The following is a 17,656-nucleotide window of genomic DNA, read 5'->3' on the forward strand; positions in this document are numbered from 1 at the left end:
CTATCTATCTATCTATCTATCTATCTATCTATCTATCTATCTATCTATACAAATATATATACACATACACAAATAAATATTCAAAATGGAGGTCAGAGTGTCTATTTCTTGGGTTTCTTCCCACCTTCAGGGAGACCTGGTGTCAGCTCTTAGCGGAGTGAGATGGCAGCAGACATGCCTCAGGGTTTGTCTGGGGATCAGTATATACAAATACCGCAAATATTTTCTTTCTGTGGATTGCCTTTCACTTTCTTAGTGGTATCTTTTCATGAGAGCAAGTTCATTTTGATGGCCAGCCTCCATAGTTGTTTATTGAGTACCACCTCCAGAGGAAAAGACACAAGCATGCAAAATTTGATTACCCTCAGAGGAAAAGGCACAAGCATGCAAAATTGGATTACCCTCGTCCTGTTCTAGCATTCCACAGAGTAATAAGTGATGACAACTTTACAAACAATTTTTTAAAAGTTTTGGATATTACCTCTATTTATCAAGCATTTCCTCTTTGCCTCCTTAGCCTTCTTTGACTTTATACACATCCCTCTCTTCCTTTTTTCTTTGAAAGAAAGGTACTATGCATGTATGCATGTAGAATAGTGTTGATTTTTCTTGAGTGTTTATGACACGGGTTTGGAGTTCTTCTCTTGGTGCTTTAATGCTGCCTAGCACCTCTTTCTTGCCATGATTTCCCACATTAAAAATCTTCTTGCAAGAAACAGGATAGCTGGTGGCACAGAAGGGCTTCCCCACCTGAGTGAGGCCAGGAGAGGGAACTATCCTAGCCTGGTGGAGAAGCTGGCACAAGTAACAAGATGGATCCCCAGATAAACCCTGGGGGATGTCTGCTGGCCATCTCACTCAGCTAAGAACTGACACCAGGTCTCCCTGAAGGTAGGAAGAAACCCAAAATATAGATGCTCTGACCTTCATCCTGACCAATATGTAGGACTTAGTAGGTTAACTGGGACTGGGATTTCAGAAAAAAAAATGGCCATTACCTCCTTGAATCTGTCAAGGAAATAAAGAAAACCAATAAGGAGAAGTTACATAGAGAGAAATTTTAGCTCAAAATAACAAAGAGCTTTCCAATAATTAGAGAAGTTTAAAAAATTAGACATCTTCAGGAGGTGTGAGTGTTCCTCAGTGGTATTCTGACAGCAGCTGGCTGCCCAGCTCATCTCATGTTTATGTGGAAGTGGTTCTACACAACACAGCTTTTAAAAGTCTTTCTGAACTTGAAAGGCTATAGTACCTTGAATTCTAATCCTACCTCTCCCACTAACTAGCTCTGTGACCTCAAGCAAGTCATCTGGCTTTGCTGGGTCTGTTTCCTCATCTGTTAAAGAAAGCAGTTGACCTAGAGAATCCCTAAGCCTCTTCTTACTTCTTAAAAGTTAATTTTAATTGCTGAAATACACAGTACAAACATTATTCAAATAAATATAGGATGATTTCCCCTGTGATGGTCCAATTTCTGGGCTGGGTTCATGGAAATGTGCAAGGTGGGTGATGACAGCCATTTTAATTAGCTGGGAATCTCATTACAGGGTTGTATCTTCCCCATGGGCTACTGAGATCTGTTGGTTCTGTAGGAGGACAGATTAGAGGAAACAAAGCTTTTCCACCAAATCTTGCCCTTTTTTCATGTCCTTGCAAATGCAGGGATGATCACCATAATGTTATTTTTCAGATAATTGCCAGGGAATCATCTGGGATTTTATTTTTCTCTGTTTAATGTACCACGTACAACTGACAAAAATCAAGGACAATCATCCTAGTGGCACTGAGATATCCAAGCCATGTGTGTTTCATTTCAATGCATCACTTGCTCTAAAATACGGCAAGAAGGAACTCACATTTTCAGACCAAGTCAGAAATCGAAGTAAAAACCATGTGAAAGAAATTGTTTTGATGCAAGATTCCAGATCTTATTAACCAAGTTCCCATATTTCAGAACGCTGTTTTGCTTCCTCACAGTTCATCAAAAAGTCCTACTTGCGATTTCTTTTCCTCTTGTTATTAAATGGCTTCAGAGTGAAGCTCAGGGTGCACACACATGCTATGGTGCTCTGAATGGTGTTTTCATGTTCTGCTCACATGTGCCGTGTGCTGGATCTCACAGACGTATATGTGTGTGCACACACGTGTGTGTTCCTTTCTTTCCATATATATTGCATATATTTGGTTACCTTTTTTTCCTGCTGTCAAAACACAAACCTGTATCTTCCTGCAAAAATTCAAACTCAACCGGGAGGAGTTTTGTGGATCTCCATTGCAGGGCTTGGGAGAGCCTCAAGTCACTACCATGAGAAGTTTTCTACGTGCAGCCTGACAGGCCTTGCTATCCTGTCACCCCAGTGGGTTTTGCTTGAGAGGAAGAGGAACAGGTTCTCGGATGAGAAGATAAAAGATGTGCATTTGTGGCTAGATGAATACAGTGGAATGTATTTCTCCACAGTCCAAGATGGGTGATATTCCCCAAGTTGGAAATCGAATAGAATGGAAAATATGGGTGTTAGATTTGGAAGGTATAAAACTGGACTGTGGCCTGATCCTAACAGCTCATTCATCCTCGTCTTTTAACGCTCAGCTCAAATGTCCCCTTTGGGAAGCCTTTCTTGACCTCCCCAGGTAAGATTAAGTATTTCCTCTTCTGATCTCTCTCAGTCCCACACATGTACCCTGATCAAGGTCTTTAGGCACTGCTATGATTCTTTGATGATTTGATTAGGCTGTTCCTTTTCTGAGACCATCAGATTTTAAAATTCCTTTCCTTTTATTTCTCCGTTTCCCAGCTCAGTCCCTGGCATATAATATTTGTGTAATATGTGTTTGGACAAAATACATTTTTAGAGTTAGCCAAATCAACGGTTAGTTTAAAAAGCTTCAACAAAGTAATGTTTTTATTCTCTTTACCATTTCACCTTCATTAGCTCTTTTAATGGTGAGGATGCCTTGTGTTTAATACACATTCCTTATATGTCAAGTACTGTGCCAAGAGCTTAGATGATTGTTATGAGTACAATAACTTTTAGGCCCCTTTTATTGATGAAGAAACTAAGGCTCAGAACTAACATGACTTGTTCGAGGTAATAGGAAATGAGTGGCAGAGTTGGAATTTGAATTGAGTTTGTTTACTCCAAGAGCCTCAGACCTCAATCCACTACAGCTGTATGTGTGTGCTTACATGTTTATGCTTATATGTGTATATTTGTGTGTGTGTGTGTGGTGTAATGCTGCTAATGCCTTAGCTTGATGTGGAAAGAGTCTTTATATTTTTAGGTTCTTTGTTTATCTGACATGAGAAATCTCTTAGGACAATGTCTTAAATGCATAAGATAAAAATGCAAAGAAAACCAATATTACTGAGATAGTATCAATATATAAAAACAAATTTGTGAGTTAGTAACAGATGTGCCTTTACTAAGTTAATGAATATGATCTAGCAATGGGTATAATTATGGTCATTTCAGAGCAGGGATTAGTATAAATGGTAGGATGAGGATCTATCTCAGCTGTAATGTGACATAAAAATACCTGCTTTCCATTGGTATGAAAGGCATAGGGGCTGCTAAACTTCTAGGGCATTTATCTTTATTCATAGCAGTAAGAAATACTAAATTTCAGTTATAGGTTAGGGATAAAAAATGCAATACTTTTTCTGATTTCAGTTCCCTGACACCCTCAATTCTATCTACAGATCCTAGGTTAAAAGCCTGTCCTCTATCCACTAATAAGATTTCAAAACATCTCTCTCTTATACTTCCTCAAAAATAAGAAGCCCCCAGATGCTGACCTCTCCCCACATTAGAGTCAGATCCTCTTAACAAGGAGACTGGCTGGCCACTGAGCCAGGGTTGGGGTGGGGAGCACCCGCGTGACGTGGTAGGAGGGGTGGCTCTCCTCCAGGATGAGGGCAGAGCTGGGATCTACTTTCCTTCCACCTCTTTCAGCCAGCAGATTGCCCGGGTCAGTCACCTGGATGGTCAGCCTCATGAATCAGTACCTAGAAACGCCACTGAGTCATACAGCCCAAATAGATGCTCTCTTCTAAGGGCAGGTTTCTTATGAGGTCATTAGCCAGCCAAGAGTCCTTTCCCTATGCTCCTGCCTTTTGGTGTCCCTGACATCAATACTATGAAAAATATAATCTAAATGTTCAGCTGCCTCTGAAAACACATGCTGAGCAAACATATGCTGAGCAAAGACAACTGGCCTACCACCACATCGCTGTAGGAAGGCTGAGGGACCACTGGCTGCTGGTGGGATCTGAGAGCTGCCAATAGTCCCCCTTGCCTCAGACTCCTTTTCACTCAGTGCCTCTGGTGGTTTCTTCCCAAAGGCCCTGTTTAAAATGTGACAACTGGGAGAACTACCACACTCATTCTACTGTTACACTGTAGGGATGATCAGAGCTGAGATGTGGCTCTGAAGGTATGTGTCCTGGAAAATCTGAGGGTGGAAAGGGAGGTTGGAAAAGGAAGGAGAGGTATGTGGGTGTGCTGGGGAGGGGAGAGGTCAAGGAACACAAAGACTCACAGAATACTGACATTATTTGACCTGTCTCCTGCCCTATGAAAAATAAATTCTACCAGACTCAAGTTTACTTGGCAGGGATCAAAGCTTTCCTATTTATTGTCATGTATTCAGCACTTAGCACAGTGACTGGCACATAACAGATGCTAAATAAATATTTGTTATATAAAGAAATGAGTGACTCTTGCCCTATCTTATAAGCAAGACATTGGAAGGAAAGACTGGTAATGGAACAGGGGAGGGCTGCTGTGGAAACACCCAAGATGAACTGTGGCTATTCTCATGATTTTGCAATGTGATGTGGCCTGAGCATTTTTTTTTTTTTTTTTTTTTTTTTGAGACGGAGTCTCACTCTGCTGCCCAGGCTGGAGTGCTGTGGCCGGATCTCAGCTCACTGCAAGCTCCGCCTTCCGGGTTCACACCATTCTCCTCCCTCAGCCTCCCGAGTAGCTGGGACTGCAGGCGACTGCCACCTCGCCCGGCTAATTTTTTGTATTTTTTTTTTTTAGTAGAGACGGGGTTTCACCATGTTAGCCAGGATGGTCTCGATCTCCTGACCTCATGATCCGCCCGTCTCAGTCTCCCAAAGTTCTGGGATTACAGGCTTGAGTCACCGCGCCCGGCCGGCCTGAGCATATTTATGGCTAGGTCCAGGTTTAACTACAAAGAGAAGGTCCTGCTGTCTGAGAGCTTAGAAGCCCCATGTGATGTAGGTAAACTGAATTTGGTCTTCCACATTCCAATACTTAATAACCTATGGGATTTTTGCATCTTGCTGATGAGAGGGGATACCCATAACAGCAGGAGAAAATGTTTATCAAGGGTATATTATGTATCCAGGCACTTTATGCGCTTTACCTCATTAAACTATTGTTTAATGTAGAACTATGGTTAGCTATCTTTCTCAAATGAAGAACCAGAGGTCCAGAGAGGATCAGTAACTTGGTGAAGTTTGCAGACCTGGCAAATTGAAGAACTGCAGGTCACACCTAGATCTTTGTGCTTGCAAATGCTGTGTGTTTAATGGCTCCTCAAAGTGGCTGCTGGATCTTGTGCCCAAAGCTAAGTTCACAGTCAAAATGTCCACCTGAACTTCTAAGTTTCAGGGTATAAGGCTGACACAAAACTGGGACACTCTGGGTGTGGAAGTGACAGAATACAGCAGACACTCTTTTCTCCTTCATTCATAAAAGACACTGAGAGTCAATGTATCTTGGTTGTGGCACCACTCAAGTAAATGTAAGTTTGTAAATTTCAGATATGCCATTTCTTATGTAAATTTCAGATATGCCATTTTTTTCTTTGTAAATTTCAGATATGCCATTTCTCCCCCATCCCATTTGTGACATGAAGGGGTTGAATGAGCAGATAACAAGATTCTGCTCAGCTCTTTTAGATAATGTCTCATTAGCATTTGTCTCCAAAGATAAATTTTACAAAGGACTCAATATTTTTTAAACAGGAGGAGGAGACAAAACCTATACACAAAGCATGTGGATTTGAAACAGCCACCTTGAGTTGGACACTGGCACTCCTTTGTCCTTCAACAGAGTTACTTGCCAAATGGAGCCTTTGTTTATTCTCCCTTAGCAATTACACTTCCTTTTAAAGCATGTCTCCTGGTGGGGGCCCAGGCCATGTTTGGCTTGGTCATGATTTACATATTATTGGGTAAGCCATGGGTCAGGCTGACCAGACATGTAGAAATGTGCATGTCAAGGCCAACCTTATCTCCAGGCCAGAGTTTCCTGAAAGCTCTGGGACAAGGTCTCTAGGATTATTTTAGAGTATTAGGATAATATGTATTATTCTTTAAAAGGTCTCTCTACTAGTCTTTTGCTGGGAGATGTCCATTAGCCTTCTGGAAAACCAGGAGAAATCAAGAGAGTCTTTATCCTATACCTAGGAAATGGCTCTGATTTGGTGTGGGTGACAGTATGCTCCTGGTGGTGACCAAGAGCTATCGAAGAGATGCAGATGCCTGGAAACATTCTGAACCAGACTATCAATGGGAAGATTCTGAACCAGACTATCAATGAGTTTAGTGGGCTGGAAGAAATTGATCAGTGTATGAAAGTCACAGTAATAATAATAGTCTCTCCACACCAGATTCCTGCTTTCTATGAATGCCTTCTGTTTCTTGTAGAGTAAAAAGAACTAAAGTTTTGGAGTCAGAGAGCCCTGAGTTTGAGTTCTTAATCTGTCATCACGTGACCTTAGGCAAGTCATTTTAAACTCTTAGTCTTACTCATGTGTAAAAAAGGACACAAATATCTTTGCATGGTAGTCTTTGAAGCTAAAGAGCTAACACACAAGAAAATGTCAATCATCTCTGGACCCTTAGAGACGTCTTTCCTTCCTCTCTTTTGCCTAGCCCCAAACTTGCCTGTCCTAACAGAGAATAAGTCTGTTAGGAGGCAAGAATCCAAATAGGTAATAAAAGCAAGAACAGATTCCTTTCTCTTTTCTGAGAAAAAAAAAGTAAAAGGGTTTGCTTCTCATGCAAAAGAGCAGATATGAGACAAGGAGTTGATCTGGGAGTTTCACAAAGCACTGTAATTGATTTGTCACTTCTGTTTTTGTGAAAACACAATTTCTGCATCAAGTATACAGGATTAGATACTAAATTTGTGTTTCAGCCACTAAAGGAGCGTTGGTGGACATAGGAGACTCAACTTCATATGTAACTCTTTCTATAAAAGTTTTATAGAGAGCATTTTCTAGAGCTTTTGCAGATCTATGCTATTGCCATGTGTAAACATTCAAGAATGGTTTGGGACATACCAATTGTTCCATGTGGAGTTAAGGAAATGTTGTGATCTTGAAGGAGTCCTGCAAAAGTAGCTAGTGGCCCTGCACCTGGTGAGATAATAGCAGCTGGGCAAATCCTCTTCCTGTTATCAAATGGTAGGGGATGTGTGGATATTTCTAAACGAAGGCTCTTCAAGAGCAACAGCTGGCTCTTCGTTTTGGATGTCCTGAAAAGCTGCTTCACAATTCCGCTTTCAGTGGAACGAAGTTTTAAGCCTATTTTTCCATAATCATTTGTTATTTGGGAGATGGTCTGGTGTAAAGGAAAGGTCAGTGGGCTGGAGGCAGAAAGAACCCTGGTTGTTACCCAAATTCTGCCACTTCCTAGGAAAGGTGACCTGTCCAAAGTCACCCAGTGAGTAAATGCCTGCAGTTATTATAATGACTCACGCCCCTGCCAGAAATCTGTTCTTAAAATAAAGATTTAAATGGGGTTGGATGAATGGTCGGGAGATAAGAGCTCTCAAGGTCTGTTACTTATCATGGCAAATCTCCACTTTATGAGACACACAAGCTATTTTGAATGTGCAAGTTGAAAAGAAAGGACAATCTGCCTTCCTAAAGTCAAATCGAATACTTCTCCTGGAGCCTTCTCGGCTCTAGTGGATTGTGAGAGGAACTATTCCCTTACTTCTCTACTCTTTACCTTTTCCTCTTGGGAAGTGGCCTGCGTAAGGGCGGAAGGAAAGACACACACAAAAGCCTGTGTGCAGCCCCTCCTTCCTGGTCCCCAGCCTTTGCTGATTTCAGCCTATTCTTTTTTCATCCTTGTCACCTCTGGTCAGTTGCATGAAGAAAGGATCAAACCAAGCATCCTCAGAGGGGAATGCCAAAGTCATTTTTCCACTTTCCAACTCGTAGGAGTGTTGGTAAGCTCTGAACAAATTCCTAGCCTTGGAGCTGAGATGGCTTAGATTAAGCCTGAAGATAATCTGATGAAGCTCCTCCCTGCCTCCCACTACCACAGTGGCGGATACATTGGTGAAAGTCAACTGTCAGCCCCCAACTCCACATAGTCAGACACACCTGCAAGTTAGGACAAAAATCTGCAATTTACAAAGTAATGGTTTCAGCATCTGTTTTTAGAGAGCCTTTAAAAGGGACTTGGATAATTTATTTGTTTTTAAAAAATAAGGCTCTGTTTTGGGCCAAGTTGCTTATACACCTATGGGCATGTCTCTAATGTCTTGGCTATTAAGGTCTTTAAGTGACAGTTTAATATGTTTTTAAGATTGAGGGAGCCAACAACAATTCTTGAGGAGCCATGTTTACATTGGATCGGCTCACCCGGGTGATGTGCCAGTAGTTTTGCACACTGCAGGAAGTGGAGGTGAAAGCAGGAAGCGCTGAGTATAGAGGGAAGGCCTAGCCTGAAGGACAGGAAAGCCAAGAGGGATGTGACGTAGAGAAGCATGGAGAGGGACATCCAGGTGGACCTGGCGATGCACTCAGAATTACCATCATTTAATGCCCTGTGGGCATTTTGTTGAGGGGTGAGAATTTCTAATTATCTCCCTGTGGAGCCAGCCCACTGGTGACTGCACAGTCAACTATGAACAGGCTCCTAGCTCTCTTTCTTCTAATCCCTTCTAAATTCCTACAGATGGCTCCTTGAGAGTCAAGAGGTCTGTATTCTTGCAGAGCCTAATAGGCTTCAGTACATTTTCTTTGCAACTTCTGATAAGGAGCTTGATCCCTCTGGGCCTCAGTTTCCTTATCTAAAAAGTAAGGAGCTCCAATTCCCCTTCCAGGCCCAACATTATATAACTCCAAAGTGAAATGCTCAATAACTGGCAATCCACATTCGGAAGGGAAGACTATTCCACGTAAGCAGATTTTGCATCCATTGGGTGAGAATGAAGGCAACAGCATTTGGTTATTGTCTTAGCCTGTCAAAGCTGAGCAATGGCTTAGGTTCAGCTGAGTGCAAGCTGAGTGCTCTTCAGATGGGGGCAGTTATAAATAAAAGTGTCCTTCATTTGCCAAAAGACTCCTTTCAGCATCCATGCACCCACTGAAATGTACTGCCACCACCAAGGACTGCCATGGCTAACTTTGAGTGCTCATATGCTGAGCCTTTTATGTACATCATCTCACTTAATTACCACAGCCACTTTGGCAGGTAGATGTTGTTACTGTTTCTTCAACTTTCAAATGAGGTGAGGATACAGACTCAAAGTTAATTAGCTTGCCCAAGAGCACACAGCTAGTAAGTGGTGGAGCTGGGACTTAACCCAGATCTGAAGCCAAAGCCTGCACTAATAATTTGCATCCTTAATCAACAAGAACAAATCCATAGTCGAGATTGATTTCACCCAGCAAAATGGCATTTGGCTTTCAAGGCCCTTTGTTATCAAGACGTGTTGGCAGTTTCCCCATTCTCAGGGAACTGTCTGGGCTAGGAAACCTTCTCTTTCCTAATAGAAAAAAAAAAAAAAAAAAAAAAAAATGGTTCAAGAGCAGCCAGTGGTAGCATTTTACTTAGAAAGAAAGAGAGAAGTTGGGGAACTTGTAAGGTCTGCCATGATGTATGTATGTGGCCCCTAGTGAGTCTCTTTCCCTAGCCTACCTGGGGTTGGTGAGATGATCTTTAAGTCTACTCCAGTTTTTAGATTTTGTGTTCTCTGCTGAAGATCTTTTTATGACTATCCAGTTGGTGGGGATTCCTGCCCCAACCCCCTTGGGGGTAGGGCAATGGAAACAGCCTGTATGCCATTTCTCATTTTGTAAATAGGCCCCTTGTAGCTGTAAGAGTCTATGAAATTGTTTCAAAATGTCTAAGTGTGATTATGCATCCTGAAGCCAAATGTTATAAACCTCCCCCCACTGTTGCCGATTTAAAAAATAAATATGCAGTAAAAGCTTTTCAGCATGTTGCTGATATCACGTAGTACTTAATCACTTCTGTGACATTCAGTTCAGCAAGAGGAGCTTGTCGGTTCTCTTCCCTCCCCTCCACATTTTGAGTTGAAGGCATTGGTTAACCTACAAAATGGTGATCTTCCTCCTGATTGTCGCAGTCCCAAGAGGTAAAAAAGTATCTGCCCTTTCATCTCTACCCACCACATTCTTTCTCTAAGCCTGTAATTGGATCTAAATGGAAAACAAACCCTTTGCAGGCCAAGGAAGTTGGCACTAGGGGGTGACAAGAAGGAGAACATGTTCCACCTCTAATCAGGATAATCACACTCCCCTATGCAAAGGAAAATAAAAACAAGGCTTCCTCCAAGTGGCAACCCAGGACTGCAGTGAGGAGGGGGAGTCTCCATACACCTCATCTCACCTCATACAGTAACCATAAACCAGCTTATATTAAAAATACTCAGAATCATTTCACTTTCTGGAGGACAATGGAACTCTGCCACCTTTAGCCCGGAACTATTCTGTGTCTGAACTTGGGGAGGCAGTTCAGACACACAAATATCAATGCTACAAGTTAAAAAATAATGCATAAAATGAAGCCTATGCAAACAGTGTGGTCTTAGCTGGACAGATATTCTCGTGGCTCACTCATACGTTTTTAAGTCCTGCTGTGTGGCATGGGGTGCTATGTTCGAACAGGGATGAACAAGACAGGTTCGCCCTCAAGGAGTCCAGAAAAATGTATAGAGAAATAAGAGCACTGCATGCATAACTCACTACTAGGTAGAGATTAGTAGGTATCTTCTAAGAGTCTAAAGTATTATGGTAATTTCTGTAGAAAGGGAAATGACTTGATTCTGCAAATAGCTTGGCAAATGCAATGAGGCATGATACATTCCAGAGAAATGCCCAGATTCAATGTGACTTGGTACACCCATTTAGAAGGATCCACTGGACTCTGTGATAGGGTCTGGGCAAATTGTCTATAAAAGATCACAGCTATAAATTCGATGGTGAATGCTGTGCCTCTAAGTGGCTGTTTGTGTCTTTAGTTTGATTCTCACAATCTTTTTTCTTCCCCCTCTCATTGTATCCTGCAGGTTAATGGCAGATGTTTAAGGAAGACTTTGCCCTGCAAGACTAAATCCTGTGAAATCAGAGTTTAACAACTACTGCTTTGGGAAATTAACTCACAATGTCAATATCCCTGCTACCACTGCCCTGAGGGAGGTTAGGTCTACCATCCCCACATCAGAGATAAGGAAACTGAGGCTCAGAAAAGTGACTTGGTGAATACTGTGCAGTTAAAAAGTGGCAGGAACTGAGTCTGGATACCTAGGGCTTTCCTTACAGTCAGCTGCCTGCTAGAACCAACTCTCTGTGACTCCAGGCCTCAGTTTCCCCATCTGTAAAGCCTAGGTTGTCTCTCTGTTCCCTTCCCATTCACATGTTCTCTAAGTCTCCAGCCTGTGCCCTCTCCCAGCTGCATTCAGGTAAGCAACAAATGATATTGGAGCTATAGGCATAGCCGCAGGCTCCTGTGAAGGAGTTTACCCGTGACCTTCTGGGCTCCGGGCCAGCCCTTCTTGAAAGGGAAACGTGCAGACCCTGGGGACAGAAATCAGTTCCCTTATGCTGGAACTGCTGCCACTGCCAACATCACCAACTAAAGAAACTGTGTGTGTGTGTGTGTGTGTGTGTGTGTGTGTGTGTACTGGGGAAAACCCACAAAACACTGTGATAATAGCAAAAGGGAGACTATGAGTAAACATTATATGCCCTCAACCCTTACTTCAGCCACCTGAGGACAGGGAGTGAGGAAGCTAGGGGTTTTTCCTTTACAGACCATAAGATTATATATATATATGTTTTATCTTAATTAAATATTAAATTTTAACTAGCATCACCAAAGACATAAGACCCTTTGCAAATATTTTACACAACAATGGGTTTGGGATGTGTGTGCCTGTTAGCTCAAACATGTATTCCCAACTATTTGTTTTCCATGCAGTTTTGGAATTTAAAGAGTTTCCTTCTCATTAACTTTTGGGAAGTTTCCGCGAACAGATGGGAAGGGGAAACAAGAAAAAGAATGAGTCTGGGTAAATACAGAAAGCTTTCCGCTCACCTTTTTAACTCCTGGGTTGAGGTCCTTAGCCACCTTTGCCATCCTCTTCTGGGGTGGAGGAACAGCGCCTGGCTTCTCAGGCAGAGGCGCGAGGGCGCGCAGCGGGGACAGCGGCGGCTGAATGGCCAAGTTCGCGGGCCTGGGAGGGAGCTCTATGCGCAGCTAGGCGCAGCTGGGCCGCTTTAATTGGAGAGCGGGACTCCCTCTAAAACCTCGCCAGCCACTCCGCGCCGGCGCTCGCGCGAGGCCAGCCAATCCCAGCGCGAGGCTGTCCCCCTCCCTCCGGGAAGTCTCTGCACTGTGGCCGCTAGCGGAGCGGAGCGCTGGCTGCCCTGACGTCAGCATGGCCGCGGCCCACGACTGCCAGGTTCGCTCCTATCCCTCGAGCGGCAGGAATCCGTCCCCACGCCCTTTTCCTTTAAAGGGCAACGGGCTGAGGGTGGGGCGGACGGCGCGGCTCCCGCGATCCATTCAGGTCAAAAGGGAGAGTGATCAAACAGGAGGGCCGAGGTATTTTTAGTGAGCTGGATCCAGAAATAAATGTTGAGTTGTGCTCCCCTTCCCACCCTTTCTGCCTGGTCGTAGGGGGTGCGGGGAGGGCCGAGGGAGGAGGTGTTTTGCAGGAGCTGGCTAACTTTTCCCAAACCTGGGCGAGTTCTCCAATATCCAGAGAGGAGAAAGATTCCAGCGAGTTATGATTTTTTTAACGTAACATTTGTAAAGTATTAAACTGCTTTCACATAACTTGCTTTAACATAAATCCTCCCTATTCCATGAGCAAGAAATCACTGTCCTGATCTTAGAGATGCTCCTAAGGACATATTGTCTTGTTGTATGCATATATTATCTCAGGTATTATTATTATTATGACTCTAAGACGATAGATGAGGAAATAATCAGAGAGAATTACTGGTCCGCAGCTGAGCTCTTGAGCAAGGCTTTAACGTGAGAGACTGAGAGTAAGAGAGAGAGAGAGCTCATGGGGGTGGGGCTTGGGGGGGCACAGGATTGTAAACTATAAACTGGTAAGTTAGTAATTTTTAGATAAATGGGTTCATGCAGGCCTGGACAAACAAGATTCCATCTGAGTTCACAAATCCATGGAATGTGGAGTCCTTGCAACACATAACATAACTACTCTTATAAGACAGAATTGGCCAGGTTCCTCTCTCTATGTCATGTTGTTTGTCCATAAAGCCACATCTCTCTGCTGAGCCGGTTCCACAGACTTGGATTCCCAGAGGCATTTCCCCCCTGCCCTGACAGAGGATTAAACACAAGTCCTTTTTATCCTAGAGAGAATACTGCTGTCTCTGTTGTGAGGGGTTCGGCCTGTAACGCCTCTTTGCAGTGCCCCCTGCTAGAAACCAGGGCTCCTGTAGGCTAAAATAAAACTTGGTTGCACAGAGACTGAAGAGTGCTTCCGAAGTACACCGTTGGGGAGGGATTTGCTGAGAGTGGGAGGCTGCAGTTCCCATTCTGGGGGCTGTCTCTTGCTGGAGGCATTTTTCCTCTTGAAAGCCTCCTGCAATTTAGTTCTTATCATCGTCTCCAGTCATCCCAAATCTCGGCCAGGGATCCTGAATTGTGACTTTTTATTACACATTCCTGGAAAGGGCTTTCTATTTGTGGCTTTTCTTTTCCAAGATGAGGGTTGACCTATTTCTTCTTTCACAGATTTCTGCTATAATTGATTTTTGCCTTGTTTGCTCCCAGCTGTATCCGCAAGTACCTAGCATGTGATATAGGCTCAGTACACATTTGGCAAATGAATAGAGGTTGGGTTTTGGCTTTTATATATTTTTTAATTGATATGTAATGATCGTACATGTGATATTTTGATACATGCTTACAATGTGTAGTGATCAAATCAGGGTGTTTAGGATTTCCATCACCTTGAACATTTATTATTTCCTCGTATTAGGGACATGTCAAATCACTTTTAGCGTTTTTTTTTTTTTTTTTTTTTTTGAGACAGAGTCTTGTGCTATTGCCCAGGCTGGAGTGCAGCAGTGCGATCTTGGCTCACTGTAACCTCCACCTCCCAGGTTCAAGGGATTCTCCCACCTTGGCTTCCCAAGAAGCTGGGACTACAGGCATGAGCCACCACACCTGGCTCATTTTTGTATTTTTAGTAGAGACAGAGTTTCACCATGTTGGCCAGGCTGGTCTTGAACTCCTGACCTCAAGTGATCCTCCTATCTCAGCATCCCAGAGTGCCGGAATTACAGGAGTGAGCCACTGCACCCAGCCTCTTTCAGCTATTTTGAAGTATACAATTCATTGTTGTTAACTATAGTCACCCTACTGTGCTATTGAATACTAGACTTTTTCTTACTATCAAACTGTGTTTGTTCCCATTAACCAACCTCTCTTAATTCTCTGACACCCCAGCCCACCACTTCCCAACCTCTGGTAACCTTCTTCTACTCTCTACCTCCATGCAGTAAGCAGGCAAGGTAAGAATAGGGAGAGATGGCGCAATGGCACACCTGGCCTGGTTTGTCCAAACTTCCAAGGTGGGCTGCATGTTAAACCAGTATGTAAATAAATAGTGGTCAACAGAAGCCTGGCTTGGGAGAGGAGGTTTCCACATGAATAGTCCTTTCAGTAGCAAATCCTAGGAACAATAGTGCTAAATCAGCATGTCATGTCAGAAGCCTTTATAGTTTAGAGCTATGGAACAGAAGCCAGGAATATAACAAAGGCAAGCTTTATCCCTTTCAAACCAGGCAAAAGCCTGCCCAGTGAAGTCATTTCCCACTCCCTTCCCAGCCACCCTCCTTGCCCCATCTTGAAAAAATATTGTTCCATGAAATAATACTAATTTATTAACTTTAACACTATTTATTAATAGCTCCAACCACAAGAGTCTCTCCCACTCCTTATTTTTACCCTTGGCTCCAGGTACAGTTAAGGAGGCAGATATTGCAGCTGTTTCTCAGAATTTCTCAGAATGCGAGTGTCAGAAGCTGCTGCTTGGGGTGGCTCTTTCCCTCCTTTCTGGAAAAAGACCTGCTGTAGGCAGAGAGGGGATCCCTGCTCTCTGCTAGAAGTTGCTGTCTCCCCAGTTGAGGATTCTGACTTTGACACTTTAAACCTTACACTTGACCCACTTGTTAACCAGGGGACCTATATTCAGAGACTTAGCCGGACACCTGGACAGACTATTACAACTTGGGACTTTTCAGGAGAATGAGGGAAATGTAATTATTTCACCTGAGCCTCACTCCAGCTCTGAGGTCCTCTTCACCTCTCTTTGGAAGAAAATTGGATATCTTTTCCAAGTTGAAAGAGTGGAGATCTGATTTCTCCAAGGGTCATTGCTTTTTGACACTGGGGCTTATTAGAAGCATTCATTCATCTATCAAGGAGTTTTGGGGTATGTGCCATAAGCCAAGCCCTCTGATAGGTGCTGGAGACATCAAGGTAAATAAAAGAATCCTTCTCCTTGGAGAACATCTTGGTCTAATAATGATTTCTGGGGCTCTCTGGTTGACAGAGCCCTAATCTTACTTAAATTCCAAGGTAACCAGTCTCAGAGAAAACAGAAATCCCAAACAGTCCCAGGGCTGTATCAAAGGTCATACAGCTGGCAAGTGTCAGAGCTGAAATTTAAATTCAGAGTTTTTAACTTCAGATTGCACCCTTTCACCTATACTGCACGGCTTCCACAATGATTGTAGATGGTCAATTATAAGCAAAACAGGAAGAACTTGGATTAAGATGCTGTTGCTGTTGTCCTCATTTTCACTGGTCTTGTCCTAACTGGGATTTTTGACTCTGAGTTTTGTATTCTTTTTACCATTCATGAATGAATTAATTAAACAAACAAACAAAGATTGAATTGGGAAATACTATGGGTTAGACCATGAGCTGAGGATGCAACAGTGAATAAGACAGGAAATGTCCCTCCCCTCATATAGCTTCTATTCTAATGTGTGTAGGGGGGAACAGGCATTAAACAAGTGGATAGATATTTAGATAAGGTAATTAAGGATGGCAGTGAGTGCCTAGGAGGAAATAAATTGGATACAGTCATTTTAGATCGGGGGTCCAGGATGGCCTGGCTGAACAGGTGGTGTGTGAACTAAGCCACGATGAAGGAGAATGAGTCAGCTGTGAGTAGAGTCCCCATAGAGAGAACATTCCAGGAGGATGGGGTCATGAGTGCAGAGACCCTGAGGTGAGTGCAAGTGTGGTGTGTCTGAGGGATCATGAGGTCAGTGTGGTGGGACAGGGAGAATGGTATGAGGAGCCTCAGGTGAGGCGTGCAGGAGCTGGCTCATGTAGGCCCTATAAAGCATGCTAAGGAGTTTACATTCTCTTCTGGAAGTGGTGGGAGGTTAGACATCAGTGCTTTCCCACTGGAACACAATGCAAGCCATGTATGTAATTGGACAATTTCTAATAGTCATATTAAAAAACTCAAAAAGAAGCAGGTGAAATAGTTATTATATATTTTATTAAACTCAATATAACTAAAATGTTGTCATTCCCACCTGTGATTAATATAAAAATTATTGAGATGGTTTACACTTTTTTTTGTGCTTTGTCTTTGAAATCTGGTGTGTGTTTTACCCTTACAGCATATCTCTCTTCAGTTTAGCCATGTCACAAATACTCAATAACCACATCTGGCTGGTGGCTTCCATCTAGCTACCATCAACCACATCTGGCTGGTGGCTACCATATTGAGCAGAGCAGTTATAGCGAGTCTTAAGCAGGGGAATGACAGTGTCTGATTTACTGTGTTACTCACAGCAAGGACACCAAAAGGTATTAATGGAAAGCTAGCCAGGAACTCACACTGTCTCACTCTCAGGTGGAGAAACAGAGCAATTAAAAACTGGTAATTAATTGGTGCAGTATGGTCTACCATGTGTTCTAAACACTGCACTGGGAGGCACATGTGATTTTTCTCAGAGTCACAAGGCTAGAAAGGGGCAGAACTAGAAAGACCTTGAACCCAGATCTTTTGGTTTCATGCCAACATCTTCATAAATTCCCAATAATCATGGCTCATAATGATGTTTTTACTATTACAATGTGGCAAGCAGGGCCCAAGTTATATGAGCCAATAATCATGGCTCATAATGATGTTTTTACTATTACAATGTAGCAAGCAGGGCCCAAAACATGAATAGTATGTTCTGTTTGTATCATTAAATAGTATACTAGTTAAATTAAATTATAACCAAATCCTATTTGGATATTGTTTTTTTACATATTGTATTCATTGAAAACTAACACTTAGGTGTCGGTGGACAGAAATGGTCCATGGAACACAGTATATCTGAATTAACTAATATAAATATA

The 17,656-nt window shown here is 42.8% G+C and overlaps 2 protein-coding genes across 5 annotated transcripts in view; one reads left to right on the top strand and one right to left on the bottom strand.

The window, feature by feature from the left end:
• The window catches only part of LMCD1 (LIM and cysteine rich domains 1), a 67,723-nt gene extending 55,212 nt beyond the window's left edge, over positions 1-12,511 (bottom strand). The window contains exon 1 of one of the 4 annotated variants that reach the window (XM_023218569.2): positions 12,338-12,511. Coding sequence is in view for 2 of the 4 variants with exons in the window: in XM_023218567.3 (XP_023074335.1) it covers positions 12,338-12,379 (42 nt within the window). In the remaining 2 variants the exon portion in view is untranslated. The remainder of the gene's footprint in view (positions 1-12,337) is intronic. The other 3 variants (XM_023218567.3, XM_023218568.3, XM_023218570.3) reach the window with 3 other exon arrangements.
• A 149-nt stretch (positions 12,512-12,660) lies between these two features.
• On the top strand, positions 12,661-15,831 carry LOC111546886. Its single transcript, XM_023218374.1, has 2 exons — positions 12,661-12,847; positions 15,465-15,831. Exons 1-2 carry the CDS (start codon positions 12,681-12,683, stop codon positions 15,643-15,645), a joined length of 348 nt encoding a protein of 115 aa, XP_023074142.1. The 5' UTR covers positions 12,661-12,680; the 3' UTR covers positions 15,646-15,831.
• Positions 15,832-17,656: the final 1,825 nt, after the last annotated feature.

This window comes from Piliocolobus tephrosceles, chromosome 2 (genome assembly GCF_002776525.5).
Source record: "Piliocolobus tephrosceles isolate RC106 chromosome 2, ASM277652v3, whole genome shotgun sequence".
Classification (NCBI taxonomy): Eukaryota; Metazoa; Chordata; class Mammalia; order Primates; family Cercopithecidae; genus Piliocolobus; species Piliocolobus tephrosceles.

What these genes read in the sequence shown, in the direction of transcription:
- LOC111546886 (XM_023218374.1), top strand. Translation starts at nt 12,681, where the DNA reads ATGGCCGCGGCCCACGACTGCCAGGTTCGCTCCTATCCCTCGAGCGGC. An exon ending in GATCAAACAGGAGGGCCGAG is followed by an intron (nt 12,848 to 15,464) that starts GTATTTTTAGTG and finishes CTTGTTAACCAG; the next exon opens with GGGACCTATATTCAGAGACT.